At 42.5% G+C, this 22276-nt stretch overlaps 2 protein-coding genes across 2 annotated transcripts; both read left to right on the top strand.

Moving 5' to 3' along the window:
- The first annotated feature begins 6422 nt into the window (after positions 1–6422).
- Positions 6423–21782, top strand: LOC147641917 (dolichyl-diphosphooligosaccharide--protein glycosyltransferase subunit STT3B-like). The gene is made up of 6 exons (XM_086801068.1): positions 6423–7681; positions 7965–8495; positions 8722–9176; positions 9271–9393; positions 10041–10100; positions 21249–21782. Exons 1-6 carry the CDS (start codon positions 6776–6778, stop codon positions 21376–21378), a joined length of 2205 nt encoding a protein of 734 aa, XP_086657194.1. The 5' UTR covers positions 6423–6775; the 3' UTR covers positions 21379–21782.
- On the top strand, positions 11316–12154 carry LOC147641918 (uncharacterized). Its single transcript, XM_086801076.1, has 2 exons — positions 11316–11641; positions 11743–12154. Exons 1-2 carry the CDS (start codon positions 11436–11438, stop codon positions 12029–12031), a joined length of 495 nt encoding a protein of 164 aa, XP_086657202.1. The 5' UTR covers positions 11316–11435; the 3' UTR covers positions 12032–12154.
- Positions 21783–22276: the final 494 nt, after the last annotated feature.

Raw genomic sequence — 22276 nt, 5'->3', positions numbered from 1 at the left:
TTATATGCACTTAATTCCATGGTTCTTGGTTTTTATGCATGCATGGATGATTAGGTATGTAAGACCTTCTCTTCACATGAAGAGTGCTATTCCTTGTGTGAATAGGTTTCTTCTTCCATGACATCTATATCATCGCGTTAAGATAGGCTTGACACGATGATGTGTTTCCATAAAGTTTCTCACAAAGTTCTCATTTTCAAATCAATAAAAATTACATGTTTAAATAGGATCACAAAGAATTCTCACATGACCTAAGTATTGATGTAAAAGACTATTGCCACCTAGCCCTTCTAGAACCATTTTAGGTAGTTTAGCTTGGTACTTGCCACTTTAACTTTAGGGAACTAACCCTAGACTTCATATCTTTTTTATCAAACATTTAGGTCAAATGTCATTACACCATATCTTGTATGGGGGAGGTATTTTACTTTGATTCATTGATATTTGTGTATGTGGATGGGGGAAGATGGAGGCTGGGCTATATTTAGAGCCCACACTTGTGATACAACTAGTAAGTATGGGTGTATTTCTTAAGGATAACATTGAGACTTTTAGAATGGCTTGAGTTGGTTGAAAATGGGTGAGGAAACAAGCTTAAAAAGTTTAAAAGAGAATCAAGGTGGAGAAATCAAGTCCAACAAATCTTGGCCTATTACAAAGAGTGTGAAGACAAGAGCCAACTCACCATGGCTTATACCCTAGAGCAAGATACAATAGTGGAATGCAAGAACATAATCATTTGTGAAATGACTTTTTAAAATCCATGTTTGGTGGGGGAGATAGCTTCCAACCTAGAGAGGTTGGAAAAGTGTTGTCCATCGCACCAAAAACTATCTAGACCTACCATTAGACCTCAGGACCCACTAATGGCGCTCAACTCCAAACCAGTTGGGCTATGCCCATTCGCTAAAATAGACTTGTGTCAGCTTTATTACAACATGTGCACTATGTGAATGGGTTGGGAGCAAGGGTGAAATTTGAAGGCCTACACTAATGTTTGATTTGAAGTCCATAAAATAGGGCCCTAAAATGAGTAAAAAAGAAAAATCAATTAATTAATTCTAGTTTTAGTGTGTTGTTAGCTTACCTTTAATTATAAAAATTTGAAGGCCTAGTTGGGGATGGGTTTATTTTAGAAATGAAAGGATGTTTTCATCAACAATCGTATCTTTGAAAGGACGTTTTCATTGTCAAAACAAGCGTATCTTTGAAACCATTCATATCAATTAGAAAATTGCGAATCACTGCTAAATTTGGGAACTTATGAACAATCGTATCTTTGAAGCCATTCACATCAATGTGAGAATTACAATTTTTTGCAACTGGGAGCTTTCGTTGGGGCCTTTGCAAACAATGGAGAGATTTATGAATAGGAGCCTGTTGCAATAGTGGAGAGATTTATCTACCTTTGTATATCTACATTTGTGAATAGGGGCCAATTGTGGAGAGATTTATTTATCTACGAATGCAATAATGTTTCTCATTGCTCATAGCTAGGCGAATCACTGCCTCATCGCATATAGCCAAGTGTGTGTCTCTGCAAGGCAAGAATCTTGTGTCTCTCTTTCTCTCTCTTGTAGCCATCCAATGAATCGCTCCCTCTTTCTCTCTGTTCTCAACTGAACCCATGATAATTTTTGTCATCCCAATATAAAAAATATATATGGTTTTGTTTTTGTACTCCTCTTTCTAAATTGAGAGAGAAAAATTTTCAAAGATTAGAGGCATTAGAGGCCAATGAGTATGTATTAAAGTAGAAGCTTTTGAACCTTAGGTTCTTTAAGGTTTTAGACCTTTGACACATAATATTTGGTAGATTCATGTCATGATGCTGATGTGAAATTCTACATGGCTTTTTGATGCCCCATTTTCTTTATCTTGGGTGCACCTAACATTGATGGCTTTTCATTTGGCATCCATATGATGGCAGTGCGTGAAGGACGTGGTGCTCGTCCTCTTCCAATTGCTACAGCTTCCTCGACCTCGTGCTCCCCGGCTTCCAATTCTAGGTGATATATATGTTGGGATTCAACCTCCCAGGCTTCCGATTCTAGGTGATATGTTAGGATTTCTCTCATCCTTATGCTGTGTTTTCATAACCATACCCTAATTCTTTTATGTTTAGGCTATGGTTGAATCATTTGCTTCTCCTCTTTTGATTCTAGGCGATATGTTGGGATTCAATGGTCAGCTTTGGTTCCTGTGCTCTAGTTTAATGGGGCGCCTTTGCTGTGGTTTAATTAGGGTTTACATTAAAAAAATCCACTTCCACGCTTGTGCTCTGGTGCATTCCTAGTTTATTTAGGGTTTCATGCATCTCTATGCATGCATGTTATATCTGGTTTAGCTAGATTTTTTTTCCATATGCAGGGGCTTTGGTTTGATTAGGTTTTTTTTTTGGGCCATGCGTGTTTGTGCATGCCTATCCTCTGCTTTATTTAGGTCAAATTTTTCTTTGACATGCATGCCCATGGGACCGTGCGGTATGGTTTGATGAGGTTTAATTTTTTGAAAAGGCTTGCATGCATCAAAGATTTTTTTTTCCTTGTTTTCTTTTTTATTCTATTATGTTTAACTAGGGTTTTAGCCTTATCTCTTGGTGTGTTGTCTCGCACTAGGTATGTGCTATAAAAATAAATCTCTTTGATTTTTTGTGATTCCTCATGTCTGTGTGTTATGTGTGTCTGTCTTAGATGGCTTCCTCACAGTGTCATGTCCTCAATGATGATCCTTCTATTTGTGTTCCTAGACGTTTCGTTTTGTATTTTTTTTCCTTGTTTTCTTTTTTATTCTATTATGTTTAACTAGGGTTTTAGCCTTATCTCTTGGTGTGTTGTCTCGCACTAGGTATGTGCTATAAAAATAAATCTCTTTGATTTTCTGTGATTCCTCGTGTCTGTGTGTTATGTGTGTCTGTCTTAGATGGCTTCCTCACAGTGTCATGTCCTCAATGATGATCCTTCTATTTGTGTTCCTAGACGTTTCGTTTTGTTGGGTTTGGCTGATGCTGCCTGAGCTCCTTTTTGAACGATTCTCATGTTCTCTGTCTCGACGTGCACATGGCAAAGCTCCTATCTGTACCCCTCTGTTGGATGCTGGTGTTGTCCATGTAGATGGAAATGGCAAAGCTGCATGGACACAGCTTTGCCATGTGCTAAACTAAATCCACACATTGCACTACTCCTCATTAACATGCATAGTTAGGGTTTCCTTGTGCGCATATTATTACCCCTCTTAAAGGAAAAACCATGGCCTACAGAACCTCCGCGCTGTAAAAAAACAGAGCAAGGTCTGGTGAATCCAATGAAAGAGAAGAAATTTGCATCTGATCCTAGTGTGAATAACAAACCTATGTTAAAAACTAAGCTATTGGAGATGTCTGTCATCACTGTTGGCATTGGCAATGGTGATATGGACCTTGTGCATCGGGAATGATTAGAATAGTTTATTCAAGCTGAACGTGTCAATGGCTTGTTTGCACTAGAAAGGGGTGGGAACTCTGAATCACCTCCATTTTCAAATGATAGTAAAAGTCTTTTCATCCTCAATCCTTTATGTCAGCAAAATGATTAAAAGACATCTTGCTTGGTATGTTTCTAAACATGTAGGAGGCATTGTCATATGTAGAGCTTTGAAACAAGTCCATCTCCACATATATGAGGGCATGTTAGGTTATTGTATGACAGACTTGCATAAGCCACACTTCAGATTTCACAATGTTATGTTGTTGAAGAAATAACTAGGGGCCGTGAGCAATATGCGCTATACATGGAAGGGAATTTAAAAAACAAAGTATGTTTAACTCCCGTCAATATGTTTGACCGTGCATATGTCTACATGGATAATTACATCCCAAATAAGCTAGGGGCCATCATGGAGTCTACTTTGTTTAACTCCCATCAATATGTTTGACCATGCATATGTCTACATGGAATTACATCCCAGCATGGAGTCTACTTTGTTGTGAATGCTTTGCACTAGGAAATACTCTGATCTACACATTGGATCATTCCTAAAGTGGAGAACGGAATGGATAGAAAAAGGGCTGGTGCTGTTTGGAAAGTGATCAAAATCCCTCATATCACTTAATCTGCTAACATTAATGATTTTTTTTTTCATGGATTCAGGTACTTTGCAGGTGTAGATACTGTTGGAGTTGAAGATGAATAGCCAGAGAATAATGATGGTAATCAAGGATCAAGAAGCAACCTTGTCCCTGTGGACAGTGATGAAGATGTTTGCAACAAGCATGTACTACATGGCAAATATTGCTCTCTTTGGGACCCACCAAATATGAGGGAACCGATAGAAAATGCTCATGATTTTGTATCTTTGCACCCCAAGAAGCAAGTGGAAGATACCATCTTTATGTAAGGAATTTTAAGGGATACGTATGACCATCTTTTGAATATGTCTTTTCATGGTGGTGGTCGTATAGGTCGTCACTTTTATCGTTATAAAATTCCCACTACTGTTAATACAAAAATATGTTTTTGTATAATTTTCCTATTTCAAATGAATGGAACAAATGTAATTTTTTTGTGTTTCATACATTATTTTTTAGTCATTTAACTCATTTCAGATTTATGATGGCATTATTTATTTTCAATTTTAATGCTTGTTGAAATCAAGTTTATAAATTGTTATTTATTATTATGGTCTTTTAACTTACCTTTAGTTAAAGTAAGGTTTGAATTACTTTGTAATAACCTTAATGAAACCAAAGTTTTGCATTAATTAATTAATGCTCACGCTAGTGGGCATTAATTAATTAAGGAAAAATTACCAATTTGACCCTAGATTATGTCAAAATTCCCAATTTGACCCTTGTATTTTAAAAAATTCCTAATTTGATCCTACCATTTTTAAAATTCCCAATTTAACCCTAGTATTTTCAAAATTCACATTTTGATCCTACCAAATTACCACATTGGCCTTAAATTTGACTAAAATTCTTGTATTGACCCTCGTATTTCTATCATTTCTAATTTGGTCGTATTGCTCATCAAAATTACCATTTTGACCTTCAAATTTGCTATAATTTCCATGGCAATCTAAATTGTAGTAGAAGTTTGCAAGAAAACACAATAAATGGACAATAAAGGACGCATGATAAATCATCTTAAATAGGCATTACAATACTATCAATTTGTCATCTTAGTTTGAGTCTTGACAATACAAGGGCCATGTATACCAAATTGATAATCTGCTTAAAATAAAAACATGGTAATCACTCCTCGAAACATAATACTCTAAATCATTTTAGGAGTTTGCTATGTGTGCTTTGTAAGTGTGAGAATTGTGGCTCTTTTTGGGCTCACACCTTGAGCATATGAAGACACATTTCTCTCTAAAGTGGTCTTTAGTGCAAATGTGGGTAGGGTTGAGGGTTCGGCATGGGTTTAGCATTCAGGCCGCCGTAACATTAGTTAAGCAGAACAAAAAAAAAAAGATTTTTCCTCTATTCACCCTAAATGCGTAGCATGGTAAAGCTGGGAACCATCCAATTATGATTTGAATATTTGAAAATGTAGCAATGAGATACACATTGAAGACCGCTTTAGAGAGAAACGTGTCTTCACATGCTCAAGGTGTAAGTCCAAAACATGCCACAATTCTTGCACTTGCAAAGCACCCATAGTAGCAAACTCCTGAAATGATTTAGAGGATTGTGCTTAGAGGGGTGATTGTCATGTTTTTTGCTTCAAGCAGATTGTCAATTTGGTGTGCATGACCTTTGTATTGTCAAGACTTAAACTAAGATGACAAATTGAGAGTATTGTAATGCCAATTTAAGATGCTTTATCATGTGTCTTTTATTGTCCATTTCTACTACTTTCTTGCAACTTCTACTACAATTTAGGGAGCCATTAGTTTCTGGGGACCAATGTACGAATTATAGCAAATTTTAGGATCAAAATAGTAATTTTGATGAGCAATATGACCAAATTAGAAATGGTAGAAATACAAGGATCAATACGAGAATTTTAGTCAAATTTAAGGCCAATTTGGTAGGGTCAAAATGGGACTTTTGAGAATACTAGGCTTAAATTGGGAATTTTGAAAATACTAGGGTTAAATTGGGAATTTAAAAAAAATACTAGGATCAAATTGGGAACCCTATTTTGTTAAAAGGCATGTCTAGACGGTTTGAAGGGCTTTGAAGTCCTTTGAAGGCTTCAAATTTCGTTCATGAAGCCCTCTTGATTTTTTATTTTTTATTTTTGTTATAGAACTGAATTGTTCCTTTGGGATGTGTAGAAGGATATGCTGTGGCTGGATAGCATACTGATATAAATATAAATATATATTTTCAAAAAAAAAGGCTTCAAATTTTGGCATTGGTTGGGAGATTTAGAGGGATAGATGAGGTGGAGCCATTATTAGAAGTTTATGGATACTTAAAAAATAATAATACAAGTGATAATGGTAATACTAATTAATAATATTATAATTGTGTATCGGGAAGATTTCTTCTCTGCTGTTGTAATCAGGCTAGAATTTGCAATTTCAGGAAGACAAATGCATCTTGATTTTGACTGTGAATTTGCAGATCGGCAGCAGAGCTGGGAACGAAGGGTTGCTGAACACCTGCCGGCCGTTCTTGCAGAGATTTAAGATTAAGATCAGTAATCATGGCGAGATGAAGGCCTATTCAGAGGAAGTAGGTGTGATTAGAGCTAATCAGAGCGTGCTGACGGCTTCTCAGAGCGAGCGTAGAGCCTAATCAGAGGGAGCTCAAGGCGTGAGCGAGCTTAAGGCGTGATTAGGACTAATGGGGGCCAAAGGAGACAAGGGTTATGCTGCATCATTGATGGCTCCTTTGCAACCATTGCAGGAGTCACTGCAGATCTCATTGAAGGGTTTCAAGCTCAAAACAAAACAGCAAGAGTTGTTGCTCAGAATCAGTGCACTGATGTTAATCTACGTGCTAGCATTTGCCACTCGCCTGTTCAGTGTGCTGCGCTATGAGAGCATGATACACGAGTTCGATCCCTACTTCAACTATCGCACTACCCTCTACCTCACACAGAAGGGTTTCTATGAGTTTTGGAACTGGTTTGACTATGAGACATGGTATCCCCTCGGCCGCATCATTGGAGGCACCCTCTACCCTGGCCTCATGGTAACAGCTGCTTTGATATACTGGACCCTTCGATTACTCAGCTTTGCAGTACACATCAGAGATGTATGTGTGCTAACCGCCCCCTTTTTTGCCTCCAATACTACCATAGTAGCTTACTTCTTTGGCAAAGAGATCTGGGACTCTGGCACCGGTATCATTGCGGCTGCCCTTATCGCCATCTGCCCTGGCTACATCTCAAGATCTGTTGCCGGCTCCTATGACAATGAAGGAGTAGCCATTTTTGCCTTGCTGTTGACCTTCTACCTTTTTGTGAAGGCAGTGAAGACAGGCTCCTTAGCATGGTCTGTGGCATCAGCTTTTGCGTACTTCTACATGGTCTCAGCATGGGGAGGCTACATTTTCATAATCAATCTTATTCCCTTGTATGTCCTTGTGCTGCTTGTGACCGGAAGGTATTCACTGCGGCTCTATGTGGCGTACAATACGATGTATATCTTGGGAATGCTGCTTGCAATGCAGATCCGTTTTGTAGGTTTCCAGCATGTTCAGTCTGGAGAGCATATGGCAGCTATGGGAGTGTTCTTCTTGTCACAGGTAAGGTGCTGTTTAAAGCTAGTATGTTGCTTCGTTTGTGGTGTTTAATGAACACTATATATATATATATACTGTGCATAAGTACACACATATATATGCATGCAAACATGGGCGTGCCCACACAAATGTATGTTGTTTTGCTACTTTCTCGAGAGGAATCAGTTTTGGCGTTCAACTGAAAAGCACCTTGTACCTGTATTGGAGTGTTTTCTCAACCTAATCTGCTTAGATTGTTTCGTTTTACTCCTCTGAAATAGGTTTTTTTTTCCTGCTTTATGTGCAGGTCTTTTACTTGGTGGATTGGGTGAAAGATCAGCTCGACAACCTCAAGCTCTTTCGAGCTTTTCTTAGAGTGACTGTACTTTCCGCGACAGGGGTTGGTGTATTGGCTCTTGCACTGGGTATGGTGACAGGCTATATCTCCCCCTGGACGGGCCGATTTTATTCTCTCTTGGACCCTACTTATGCAAAGGATCATATACCCATCATTGCATCCGTGTCTGAGCATCAGCCAACTGCTTGGTCCTCTTTCATGTTCGACTTTCATATCCTCCTCATACTATTTCCAGCGGGTCTTTATTTCTGCTTCAAGCGGCTAACTGATGCAACAATATTTGTTATCATATATGGCTTGACTAGCCTGTATTTTGCTGGAGTGATGGTTCGTCTTATCCTAGTAGCGACTCCTGCGGTTTGCCTCATCAGTGCGGTCGCAGTGTCTGCAACTTTGAAAAGTTTGTCTGGATTAGTCCGCTCAAAAGCTCCAGTAGTGGGCATAACAAAGACTTCTGGTTCAGCCAAGGGCTCTAACAAGGTGAGGGTGCAGCCTCTTCTTGCATTTGCAGGGTGGCGTACCATTGAATTTTTGTTCCTTTTTCCATTTAGTTATGCTCAATGCTTATACTGTTTGTGACTGTTTTGGGTCTCGTGTAGTTTAGTTGGTCCAGAGAAATCGTGTGGCATCATCATTCTCTTGTTCTACAGTGCGCCTTGTCTCTTGCTTACCAAACGATGCGAAAATCTGTTTTTGTGTGTGGCAGGGGGTTTCAGATCAGTCCTTACCTATGCAAAGAAAAGGGGCGGCTGTTCTGATGCTAGGTATTTTCTATCTGTTGATGAACTATGTTATCCACTGCACATGGGTGACCTCGGAGGCATACTCTTCTCCATCAATCGTTCTTGCAGCAAGGCAAGCAAATGGTGATAAAGTGATTTTTGATGACTTTCGGGAGGCTTATTATTGGCTTCGTCACAATACACCTCAGGATGCAAAAGTGATGTCATGGTGGGACTATGGGTACCAGATCACTGCTATGGGCAATAGGACTGTCATAGTAGACAACAACACTTGGAATAATACACACATTGCCACAGTTGGCAGGGCCATGTCTTCTTATGAAGATGAAGCCTATGAGATTATGCAAGATCTGGATGTTGACTATGTTTTAGTAGTTTTTGGAGGAGTAACCGGCTATTCATCGGATGATATCAACAAGTCTGGCTCTATTGCCCATAGTTGTGTTTGTTCTTTTGATTCAAGGTTAAGACGGGTTTAACGTTGCCCTCTTTTTCTTGTTGTTTTTGAGCAGATTCCTTTGGATGGTTCGAATAGGAGGTGGGGTCTTTCCAGTGATTAAGGAACCAGATTACTTGGTAAATGGGGATTATCGAGTCGACAAAGGTGCTGCACCAAAGATGTTGCAGTGTCTTATGTATGTTCTCAATGCTACCATATACCAGGGTTTCATGCTTGGACAAAACACATAGAGATTCAACATCATATCATTTGTGAAAAGTACTAGAGCAATGAAGGAAAACTTGCATTTTGTCCAACTGATAAGTGGTTATAGCGGATATTCTTACCAAACTTCTTGATAATATCAAACAAGAGGCGTTCACAATCCTGTTCGAAATAGAAGAGAATTCACTTATCTTCCAGGGCATGTATTGAAATATCTATGATGAGTTGGAATCTCAACCTCAGTAGTTAGGATTCAATCAACCAAAGATTGCAAGCCTTTGAGAGGTAGCATGCTGAAGTGGACTTCAGAATATGCATGCTTGGTTAATTAGATTCGTCATTTTGTTGACTTTGTACCAACTACCTACGTCTTGTTGACTTTGATCTTTTCATGTGTACTTTTCTTGATAGTGACTCGTATGATTATTTTGACTTGGTGTGGCATCTACTTTCCTCCTCAGCATACGCATCGAGCCCCATGGCTATTATATATGTTGTTGTTACATTGCTAGTTGTGTGTGATAGAGTCTCTATGGGCAAGCTAGATGCTTGTATGTAAGAGTGAGTCGTTTTGTTATTCTAGTTGCTAGAGCTAAGAAGCTTTTTGTTGTCGTGTAGGTACAAACTTTGCTACTATAGATTTGGGGAGTTGATGACAGAATATGGCAAACCACCTGGGTACCTCTCAACTTTTTAAATTGGTTTATCTTTTGCCACTTGGCTTAAAAATCTGTGTTCCGAATGGTGTCCTTTCTGTGGTAAATATTTTGTGGTAAATATTTTGAGAGCTGTAACTGTTTGGTTAAGCTTCCAGATTTATGGCTGGTTTAGACTGGATAATTGATGGCTCTTATCTTTTATTCTGTAATGACTGCTTTTGGTAGGCCTGAGTTGAAACAAATAGTGCTTTGAGGGCCTTATCTATATGAAACCTTACAAGAGTGGTGAGATGCTTCAATGTAATCTTCTTGCTCCTAATCTTTATCTGCCTCTATATGCTCTGGTGTTACAGGGGAGAGGTGAACCTATCATCATTCATCATCATGCTGGCGATTGGTGTTTCTGTTGTGAAGAGTTGAGGAAGGAGGGAAATATCCTTTTGATATGCTTAACCTTGTGTGGTGCTAGGGTCCCTCCTAACTTTCATGTGGCCACTTTTCATTCATAGCCCTTACAAGACCAGACCTAAACATTGTTGATGAGGTGGAGTTTTTGGGACGGCTACACCTTCGCATCAAGTGATGCTAAGAGAAACACACAGGATGTTCCAAGCTTTCTTTCATGAACTTTTTTCAGAAGGGTTTCCTGTCCCCAAGTTACTTCACAAGGATTATATAATCTGCTGGGTGCAATAGGCCTAATCAATGTTCAAGGTATGGGTTTGTCAAAGGGATCCGCCAACTGATATGGAAAAATTGAGGCAGGTATTCTCTACATCTTGTGATGCCATTAATGGTATGACCAGTTTCAACTTGCAGTATGCAGGTTCTTTAATAGTCTTGCCTATCCCAAAAGTCTGCCTTCAATACTACCCCCCCACCTGCACCCCTCCTCCTTCCGCTGTTAGCACTCGTGACATTGGTATCAGAGCATCAGGACAGCCTAGTTACTGTTTGCTTCAGGTCATCCAGGGATGTATTTTGTAAGAGGTGCATGAGTGTTTACGTTTTCTCGTTTGCAACCATATTAGGTTTGCATTTCTACGGTTGTAGCCAGTCCTGTGCATGTGTTAGGATTCCCTGCATATGTCTTGTATGTGGGAATAGTTTGCGGGCAGATTAGGTCAAAGCTTAGGTAGGCAAGAGTCTCCTTTGGTATACTACTCGGAGAACATGGAAAGTTTGATAGAGGAGTCCAGGCTGGAGTATGAGGTCTGGCAAGAGTGCTATTGATGGGAAGAACGGTACAAACAGGAATGCAAAGGGCGGGACACCAGATATTGTCAAAGAGATAAAGAGCTTATAGCTTGCTTACGTTGAGAACAAGAAGAATGCGACACCTGCTACGAATGAGATGAAGAACAACACTAAGCTCGATGCAAGTGAGAATGTGAGGAATGACGATGACAGGAGGAAGAATTGCATCAAACATGGCTCGACAATAAGAGGAATGCAAGAAGGCCCAAGTAAGGAAACATGCAATCATGGACCTCAAGGACATCATGAGCCAATTAGGCAAGATGGTAGCATATGTTGGTACCTTGTGGAGTCACCCTTGAGGTAAATGGTTAAACCCATGTCCCATGTTTTCAAATCTCGTTTTCACATCTCTTTCTCGTTCCTTAAAGACTTAACCTTAAAGTGAAATTTTTGCATTCTAGGGATCCCACCGAGCCTCCACTCACTCCGCGACGCGATTCAATCATGGCGCTTGTGGAGAGGAGGTGGCGATGGATGCATAGATCTATCCATGGTCTTGCGGCCTTGTTGCATCCCGCTTACAAAGTACCAAGGCTCTTCACTGATGAGGAGCTACTTTCCGATCGAGATGCCTACCTGCCAAGGATACTTCCCGTCCACGAGCAAAGAGACTTCCTCCAAGAGCTCATTTGGTATAATGATCAGAGGGGAGCCGCTTTCACGAATCCACTTTGCTCGAGTAGGGAGTGAATGGTCTGGCCACTTTTTTGGTGGGAGTCATTTGGTTATCAAATGGCTCACGTACAAAAAGTGGCTTTGAGAGTCTTGTCACAGGTGACTATTGAATATATGGTGTATACTCTAGTCTCTAGAGTCGTAACTACTAACTTGTTCTTACATTCTAATTTCTAACTCTCTTATTTTTCATAGGATTGCTCTTCGGGGGCATGTGAGAGGAGCTGGAGTTCCTACTCACTTGTACACACAAAGACACGAAACCGTCTCAGCACCATGCAGTTAGAGCGGCTTGTATATTGCCGTGCTAACATGCGCATGGTGGAGAAGATGCATGACATGGAGATCTCCAAACAAGTAGAGATCTCCAGAGTTCAAAGTTCAACTCATTAATAATGATTTATAAATGCATGTGCCATGACTAGAGTCTAATAATTTATAAATGTTTGAACTTTACTTACCACAAGGAGCGAGATCTAGATGAGGAGGCCATATATGCCGATCTCTATAGGGAGCTAGAGGAGATTGACCGTCGAGTTTCTTGTACTCGTAGAGGTCGCGTAGCTAGAGGTGGCACACAGGTAGGAGGTCGCGGATGCACTGTTCGGCGCCCTACTTCCACCCTGGTGGCTACATATGTGAGGCGTGGCTCCGGCTCGACTACAAGGAGCACTTTAGCACCTGTTGCTGAAGAAGAGGATGCTTCTATTGCAGGCATCAGAGAGCCCGAGTACGATGACGAGGGCGATGTCCTTAGCGAGGGCAGTTTTGGGTTGCCCTCTGATGATGAAAGCACCTCTAGCGAGGGCATTCCTTCCACTAGTGATTTCTCCGAGGAGGAGGACTAGAGTCTAGACTCTAGACTCTAGTCTCTAGAGTCTAGACTTTAGACATTTTTGTACTTAGTGTTGTGACTAGTCAGTGGTCAAACACACTTTTTTGTATTTCCTATTGTAGGCCGTGGGCCACGACTCTTATTTATGGCATGTTCAGTGTTCATTGTTCATGACTCTTGAGTTTTTGTACTAGTTTATGTCATATGACAAATTACAACTTCTCTAGACTTTGCATCTCTAAATGTGTACAAATATCTTTTTTTCAAGTGTTTTTTAAAGTGGATCATACCTCAATCGAACTTATTTTTCAAAATTTATAAGTCCCGTACCGGTACTGTTTTTTTCGTACCTGACAACTATGCTCTACCCTAGTGCATCGGTGCCGGGCTGTACACACAATAATCTCGTCCTTTACAGAGTTAAGGCTCACAATGGCCGGTTACTTATCTAATTTGTTAGCATTATTGTGCCCAAGTTGTGTGTTAGGGGTGCCCAGATTTATCCCGGGCAGCACCATATTTTTCCCTCATGTTCAGGCCCTTGGTTGTAGGGTTGGCCACCCATCATTCACATGTTTATTTTGTCCAGTTGTGGGTCTTTTTCTAGAGCCAGTCAGCCAGCTCCAGTAGGGGCTATATAAGGCCAGGCTCTTACTCATTTGTCCTCATCTTGACAGGGGCTTCCAAGCCCGGGTCCTCCCTCAAGGGAGTTGCTCATCATGCCCTCACTTACGGGGACCACCCCTTGCACAGGGCTGTTTGTATCATTGCTTCTTCATCATTATGCAGATTCGTTTTCTCTCTGTGTGTGCCTATGTCTCACGCTTTCCACTACGCACTTTTGACATGGTATCAGAGCACCGGGTTGAGGCTCTTCTACAGAAGGTGTTCAGGCGTTTTTTCTGAAAGAGAAGGATTTCTGCATTTTTTGGTACTGCTGGTTGCAGAGGAGGGAGTGTTTTGGTCTTGTCTGGGGCGGCTGGAGGAGGTACAGGGCGGCCCCTTCTGGCTGCGTTTTTTGCAGGAGTGGGGCGGCCAAAGAAGGTACTCTTCTGGCTGCGTTTTCTGCCCTTGTGAGATGGTGAAGGGCAGCCATCATGGCTCGTTTTTTCTCCAGAGGGGGTGCTGGGCAGCATGGCTGCGTTTTCTTCCAGAGGAGGAGGTGCTGGGCAGCCTGGCTGCGTTTTTATCCAGAGGAGATGTTGGCAGCATGGCTGCGTTTTTCTGAGGAGGAGGTGCTGGGCAGCCTAGCTGCGGTTTTTTTCTCCAGAGGAGGTGCTGCGCAGCATGGCTGCGTTTTCCCTCTAGCATCCCTCCCCAAGATGGCTCCGAATACCTTGTACTCCACGGCCCCTACCACCACCATCATACAAACCTCTCCAAATTTTAGTAAGTATTAAGTGTGATCATGCTATTGTTACTTAGTTTATTTATAAATTTGAAGCACATTTTCCATTAGCTAAAATTACAAATCCACAAGACAAAGTCCATTGGGCAACACCCTAACTAACTCCAGAGGAGGTGCTGAAGGTGCTGTGTTTTCCTCTTCCCTCTTTTCTTCTTGGTACACGTGCTGCCGACTGGTTACACCAGCGTTCTTTTGCATTATCTCATCTGCGTTTTTTGGAGGCAATGGAGGCAGGTGTTCTTTTTAGGAATGGTGCCTTCCCACATGGTCTTGAGCCCTTGCTCGGCCAGTCTTTGCTTTGTTAGAGTTTTCAGACTCATGGGTGCACACTTGGATTCACATTCTCGAGGTGTGTGTGGAAGACAATTAGTCCTTTCTCGACAGCAGAGAGGGTCTATGAGTTTGTGCCAATTCAGCATAGTTTTGTTGGTGTACAGGTGTTTCCTTTAGGTTCTCAGGGTGTTCACTTTGAGAGGGGGATGTGGTTACTTGGCAAGGTGAGCCACTCCTATTCCCCAGGCAGATGGCCTTCTAGATTACAGGGTACAGGCACAGGAGTCTTCATCCCTAAGATGAGCATCGATTTGGGAGCTTGGTGTACAGGTTGATATTGGCATTCGTGCAGAGGCAGGTTAGGTCACTTGGTGACGAGAGCTGTTGTCGAGGTTCATAGGTACTCGCTCAGTTTTGTAGGATGGGAATAGGATGCATGGTAGGTGTACAGGTTCATTGGATACAGATAGGTATCAGTGGAGTAGCAGTTTGGAGCAGATGATTGACATCAGATTGTGCTTTGGGATGATGAGTTGTGGATGGTTGGTTCCACATGGACACGTGACTGGTTGGTTGGGAGCTTGCCAGCTAGGGGTGTTAGGTTTTGGCAGGAGAGCTTTCTTGAGCTTAGTGCCATAGTTAACACCAAAGAGCTAAGGGGGTGCTGCCATTTGATTGGGTGACTCATAGGGGTGTGTGAGTAGTAGTCCCATCACGCGACGGCGAATTATGGGTACAAGTTTTAAAGGTCAGGTGCCAGCAGGATTGTCAGCTACAGTGCTGGAGGTATGTTTCTTCCACCTGGAGTGTTAGTAGAACGGATAGGTATTCCTGGACCGAGGGATACATGGAGATCCGGAAACTTTGTATCTGGAGATTGGTGCTCAACAAGCTCAGAGTTGGAGGCTTGAGTACCAGGGCTGATGTAGACATTGTGGGCCTCTAGGGTGTCTAGAGGGGGGTGCCAACAGGGAGACAGTTTGGCGGTGTTCTCTAAGGGCCAAATTTTTTTCTTGGAGGTAGAAAGTCAGACGACATCCTTTCTTGGGCTGAAGAGGGAGCACATTGTGTGGACTGGTGTGATACAGATTGGGTTGGAGATATGGACATCTGATGGTTCATTTTTTGGATTTTGCTGGACTTCTGGATCGGGAGCAGTTTCTTGGAGTAAGTGGCAGAGGCGGGAGCAGATCGACTTCTTGACTTGCTTTGGAGGTTTCCTTTTCCAGCTCCTTGGACCGGTTTCTCTCCCAAGATTTGAGAGGGGGTGTTAGCATTATTCATCTCCTGCTAGTGTGCCCAAGTTGTGTATCAGGGGTGCCCAGATTTATCCTAGGTAGCACCATATTTTTCCCTCATGTTCAGGCCCTTGGTTGTAGGGTTGGCCACCCATTATTCACATGTTTATTTTGTCCAGTCGTGGGTCTTTTTCTAGAGCCAGTTGGCCAGCTCCTGTAGGGGCTATATAAGGCCAGGCTCTTACTCATTTGTACTCATCTTGACAGGGGCTTCCAGGCCCGGGTCCTCCCTCATGGGAGTTGCTCATAATGCCCTCACTTAGGGGGACCACCCCTTGCATTGGGCTGTTTGTATCATTGCTTCTTCATCATTATGCAGATTCGTTTTCTTTCTCTCTCTCTCTCTGCCTATGTCTCACGCTTTCCGCTGCGCACTTTTGACATAATCTACCCTATACAGTGCCCACGACTGCAATGGTTATGACTCATGCATTTGAAGTCTAGTGCGTGTGACATCTTGCTAAACTGAGAAACAGGACAGAAGCTAGCCTTCTTTTTGGCATATACTATGGCATATTGCTCAATGTTGTTGATTATATCTTTAAGAGGGTAAGAGGAGTTGTAAAGGGGTGGTGGTCATGTTGATGCTGATTAGAAGATGGAGGGCAAGGTCCTTTTAACAGGTTGGGAATGCTTTAAAGTTGCACTTTTGAACTGTCTTTTCTTTTCCTGTGCATTTTTGAACTGTCTTTTTAAATGTTTTTGCTGTTTTTGGCCCCCTACTCGAAGAGCTGGAGTAAATGAGGAAGTAGGTATCTCCTAATAGAAAAGCCTTGGAGGAACCTTCAGAGGTTTCAGAGTGCAATCAATACTAGCATGTCCTGTGGCAGCATCATACATACTCTTGATCCATGAGAATAAGGGTTTCCAAAGGAAAACTAATCTAGAAGGAAAGCATGGTTCAATTTGATCAAATGAGGAAGGTTGAATTCTTCTTGTTGCAGAATGGTAGCCATTGTAGTTTCAAATCTGTGTGCAACAAAGCCTTGGGAGAGGCGGGAGCTCCTGCTCTCCTCCCGTAGCAGCAGCCCTGCCTTCCCCGCCCTCTGTGTTTTTCCTGTATTTTTTCTTGTATGTTTTCCTTTTCTCTATTTTGTGCCCCCCTCCCTCTCCCACCCTTCGTTTTTGCCTTAGCCTCCCATCCTCCGCTTCTTCCCCACCTCTCGCTTGGGGTCGAGTTTGCTCTTCGTTGGCGATTGGCAGCTGTTTCTGGTCTCCCCCTTCGGAGGACTCCATGGCAGCCGGTCCATCTTCCCCGACCAAGGCTGCCACCCATTGCCATTTTTCAGAAGCGGACCTCCAGCGTGTGGCATTGGCAGTCTCCTCCTTGGAAGTGACATCCCTGATTTGCAAGATTGTGGGTAACGGACTCCCCAGGGGTCAGATTCGAGATCTCCTGCAGGCCACCTTGTTAGGTGGGCAAGGGCGGATTTCCGACATCCAGCTCCTTGGCCATGGCTACATCCATGTGGATTTGGACTCGGCTGCCATGGTGGATAGAGTACTCAGTCAGAGCCCCATCGCGTTGCAGAGCGCATGTGCGTACTTCGTTCGATGGCTAGACAGCTTCCCAGTTCCGTTGGCAGCTGTTGCAGGATTCCCAGTCATAGTTTGCTTTCCAGGCCTTTGCAAGGAGTACTACCCCTTTCTCGAGGTGATTGGCCGCACCTTGGGCCAGGTCATAAAGTCCCCTCAGCAGGCGACAACCTTGATTATCGCTAGTGTGGTCGGCATTCTGTCCATTAGGGTGATTTTAGCTGCTCCAGAGGCTCTCCCCAAGATCATCACCTTGCCTCGATGGTGGACGTTTTCAACAGTGGGTGGAGTACTCTGGTCTCCCTGGACAGTGTTTCATCTGCCGCCAGATGGGACACCTAGCGAGATCCTGCCCTCGTCGTTGCTTAGGGAGTGGCTGGCCGACCCCGGCTCCCCCAGCTTCAGTTCCGTCGTGTGGCGCTCCTCCTAAGGCCCGTTCCACCACTGCAACAACAACAACAGCAGCCAACGGTTGCGGAGGGCTGGCAGCCTGGTCGATGACATTGACGTTGGTGCCCCCCCCGTCCCTCGTGGATCTAACCTGGCATGCGGGACCCACGAGGTTACGGTTCGATCTGAGAACTGTTTAGAGCATTTACCCCCGGACGATGTGGGAGATTCAGATGGATTTTTGGCGGCCTCATAGGCTCCCTTGATTTCAGCTCCAGACTCGGTGCCCCCGATAGCAGCTCCAGGATTATCCACGGACAATACAGGAGATCCAGCTGGATCCGTGGTGGCCTCAAAGGCTCCCTTGGCTACAGCTCCAGATCTTGCAGAGTTGGATGCCCCTCCGTGTGGGCCTGGGGTGATAGAATTTCGTGGTGCTCATGCTAGATCATTATGTGGAGGTGAGAGACTCTCAAAATACAAGAAAATATCTTGCTTATTAAGTTGCTCAAAATACAACTAGGCTTCTTGCTCAATACAAAATGCCTCCTAGCTTCACCTTTAAATAGGTGAGCTAGTGGACCTTAAGTCCTTTCACACACACACCCTTCTCCTCCCCTTTTACATAACCTTAGTCTCTTAATACCCCCCCTCAATACCAACTATGAAAGAAAATTAGAATAGGTGGTATTGGACATAGGTTGCCTTTATAACATTAGACGTACAAGGTTGGGAATATAGGTGTGGTTACATTGAGATTTAAAACAATTTCTCAGTGGAGTTAGAGGCTGATACAAAGTTAGCCTCTGACTCTTTGTTAGAACATTTAGAAGTGATATGTCCCGTTTGTTTACACTTGTTACATTTCATTTTGTTGGGCTATTTGATCCAACAATTATTTGCCAAATGACCCACCTTTTTGCAATGGACACATCTTACTTTGATCACTTGATGTGACAAAGCTTGTTCGATATTCGATGAAGTTGTTGCATTTGAAGATTCAGCTCCTCCCTTTGGCCTCTTTTCTTCATCAAGACAAGATTGAATGACTCCTTCAAGGGTGGGATTAGGTATGTTCTTCAGGGTGGTGACTAAGGTAAGGTACATCTTCTTGACTGCTTTTAGCAAAACAGCCACTACATCATCTTCATCCATTCTCGCATTCACTGATGCAAGTTGAGCCATAAGGCTCTTCAAATGAGAGATGAAGGCTCCAACGCCGTCTGCCTCTTTGAGTTCCAAAGCTGAAAAATTCAATTTTAAGTGAGATCTTGGAATTCTTACCACGAGCTCCATAGAGCTTATCAAGCTCATCCCATTTCTCCTTTGCAGTTGGAAGCTGGTCCACATGGTGAATGAGAGCCTCATCAAGATGAAGCATGATGATGGCTTGTGCCCTCTCATCATCTTCAATATCTTCAGCCTTAGTTCAATCAATAACCTTAGTGCCGGAGATGAATGGCCAAAAGCCTTTGGACATCATCTTGTACTTGACAAGGACTTGCCAAGTGTGGAAGCTTTTTCCTGAAAACTTCTTAATTTGGGTGTTGTCCTTTGACATTGGGTATTGAAGGAGATTACTACAGAGTAATGGACTGATTTATGAAGAGAAAAAAACCAAATTTTTTTGATATTTTGGCTTAAGTAGAAAGAGAAAGGCTTATGAGAGTGTAACAACCCTTAATCAAGCCAAGGATGTTGCATAAGAAGGAGATTAAGATGGTTAAGCTTATGGTTTAGCACTTAGGGTTTGTGCCCAACCACTAATTCTGATGGGGAGAGTTTCATTAGTGTCAATGAACACTTTATTTGGTGATTAAGATCACCATTAGTGTTTAAAAAATACGATTAGTGCTTAAGAGCACATTTCTAGCGTCTAATGACACTTCCATTGGTGATTAGATTCACCATTAGTGTTTAAGAACACTCTTAGTGTTTAAAACACTTTGGAATGATTCCCTTTTGTTGGATTGGAAGCCTCATTAGTGTTAATCAACACTATTAGTGCTTATAAGCACACTTTGAAAAGCTTTATGCACTTGAAGATGATGTTGATGATGGAGCTTGATGAAAATGAGGCTCATGAATACCTCATGGTGTATGGCCACCGCTTCAAACTCAAAAATAGGATCAGCAACAAGTCCTCACAAGAGCACTTAGGTGATTAGAGCAAAGAGGAGAGGATTAGAGCAAGAAAAAACTTGATTTTGAAGCTTTAATGGTGAGCTTCAATGGCTACCAAAAGAGTGGCCTAGTTTTTTGACTGTAGCGTACGATTCGGGCCGTCATTCGAGCTGAAATTCGAGTTGTAGCTTCTTGAGACCTTGGGCTTCAAAAGCCCTAAACTCCCTAGGGCTGCCAATGCCTACACATTGTGTATTTGTGTACGGCATCAGCTGCGCAGGAACTGTGCGCTGGTTTGCTCAGGCGGTAATGCCGCGGCAGCGAGAGAAGTAATCCGCCAATTGCGTGTACGAAGCTGAGCGCCCAGACCTCCTCTGCATTTTCTTAGATGAAAACACGTTGAGATATTGCCTCCACAAGATGCTGGAAGGCCTCCACTGCCAGGAGGTTCAGCTTCACAAAGGAAAAGATAAGAAAATTGACCTATTCTACACCACAAAAGTGACCTACTCTTACCAAGCTTTAGATACCATGATAGAATTTCGTAGTACTCATGCTAGATCATTATGTGGAGGTGAGAGACTCACAAAATACAAGAAAATATCTTGCTTATTAAGTTGCTCAAAATACAACTAGGCTTCTTGCTCAATACAAAATGCCTCCTAGCTTCACCTTTAAATAGGTGAGCTAGTGGACCTTAAGTCCCTTCACACACACACCCTTCTCCTCCCCTTTTACATAACCTTAAGTCTCTTAATATGGGGTCAGTGCGGCTCTTGGAGAGCAGTTGGAGGTTCTTGCCAGGTGTCCCCCTCTGCCGGTCTGCTACCAATTTATTTTGTCGCAATCTAATAGAGGGGCTCTGCCCTCCAGATGACCCTCCCTACATGCATGAGACGATCCTTGTGGATCCTCAGAATGCTGGAGGACCCTTTCTGCAGTTGGATGCTGCCCCTCCTCTTTGGAGTTGGGAGGTAGGTGTCGACACTCAGAGTAGGCCCCTAGTGTGGCGTCTATCTTTGTATTAGGCTATTAGCAATGTAGCCTTCCTCCAAGAGGAGAGCAGCCAGCCATGGAGGAAGCGCCCCTCTGTTGTGTTTCTTTTACTGCTGCAGCAGTGTTTGTACTCTGCCTTCTAGGCAGGTCTTTTTTAGCAGTGTTTGTACCCTGCCTTCTAGGCAGGTCTTTTTCAACTAATAGAGGGATCTCTTTTTAGGGAATTTTAAAAAAATAATAGTAATCTGTGCACATGCACACGTGTGTGTGCCTGCATTGTTTTTATAATGGATCATTGGCAGGGTTTTAGTTTGGGGAAGAAGCTAAAGGAACATGAGGAGTTTTTTTGACTTGTGTTTCTGTTTTGAGCAGGTGGGATCGTGCAAGAGGGGTTGAGATAGGGAACAAGGACTTTGAGCTGCATCACTTGGAAGAAGCTTTCACAACTTCGAACTGGATTGTCAGGATCTACAAAGTGAAGCCGCCCAAGAATAGGTTGTGATTTTGTTTGGTGACGTGCCAAGCGAAGTTTTGTTTTTGACACACCATCTCACTGTGTCCAGTCCAACTTCAGTAACCATCTTGGTTTTTGTAGTAGATTTGTTAAGTAAAAAGGTGAAAGTTTTACTATCTGTCCTTCATTTTAGAGATCATCAGACATTAGTTGTGAGCCTCCTCATGTGGCAGTAGGTCAGATGCAAGAGTAGCAACATCTCTTGGTCTTTGTTTTAAACATCAGCTGCCTTAACTTTTCAGGGAAAGTCTTAAATTTGTGCTTGTTTACGAGGGTTTGAGCTGAGCTTACAGCCATCGCTCTGGGGTGAAGGAAACACACTTGTTCCACGCCTCTGTAAATGTTGAGCTGGTCTTTTGAAATTGTTAATGTAGTCATTTTCGTTCACCCAACTCTTTTGTTTGGTTATAGCAGGCTGGTCTGTAGCCTGAGGTAGCCACAAACTTTTTTTTTTTAAATACGCTGTTGATGAGCATCAAACAATCATTTCCCATCATATTCTTGGCAATCTCCTCATTTTTATGATTAATCTAGCTAACTCTTTGGATTGAAACAAATATATACCCTTTTTTTTTATAGCCATTCAACCAGTTGACTTGTCTAGAATGAGAAACTGATCCACAGAGTGCAGGTAGCTTTTTGCTTTACCAAACTGAGTGCGGGGCTGAATTCCATGCTGAACAAGATGTTCGACTTGCACAGCGAAGCAGATCTGTGCACACGATAACTTGAGATAAAGTTCCGGAAGACAAACGCAGAGTAGGAGAACAAGACGGCCAAGCAAAGTGAGGAAAAACACTACTGAATGCACGCTGTAACTACTGATTCAGCAGCTTGAAAACTAGTTGAACTTGGAGACTATGGGCTATCGCAAACAAGCTAATTT

The sequence above is a fragment of the Cibotium barometz genome, chromosome 1 (assembly GCF_041138505.1).
Source record: "Cibotium barometz isolate CiBa-2024 chromosome 1, ASM4113850v1, whole genome shotgun sequence".
Taxonomy (NCBI): domain Eukaryota; kingdom Viridiplantae; phylum Streptophyta; class Polypodiopsida; order Cyatheales; family Cibotiaceae; genus Cibotium; species Cibotium barometz.
This window is presented reverse-complemented; position numbering and strand designations above follow the sequence as displayed.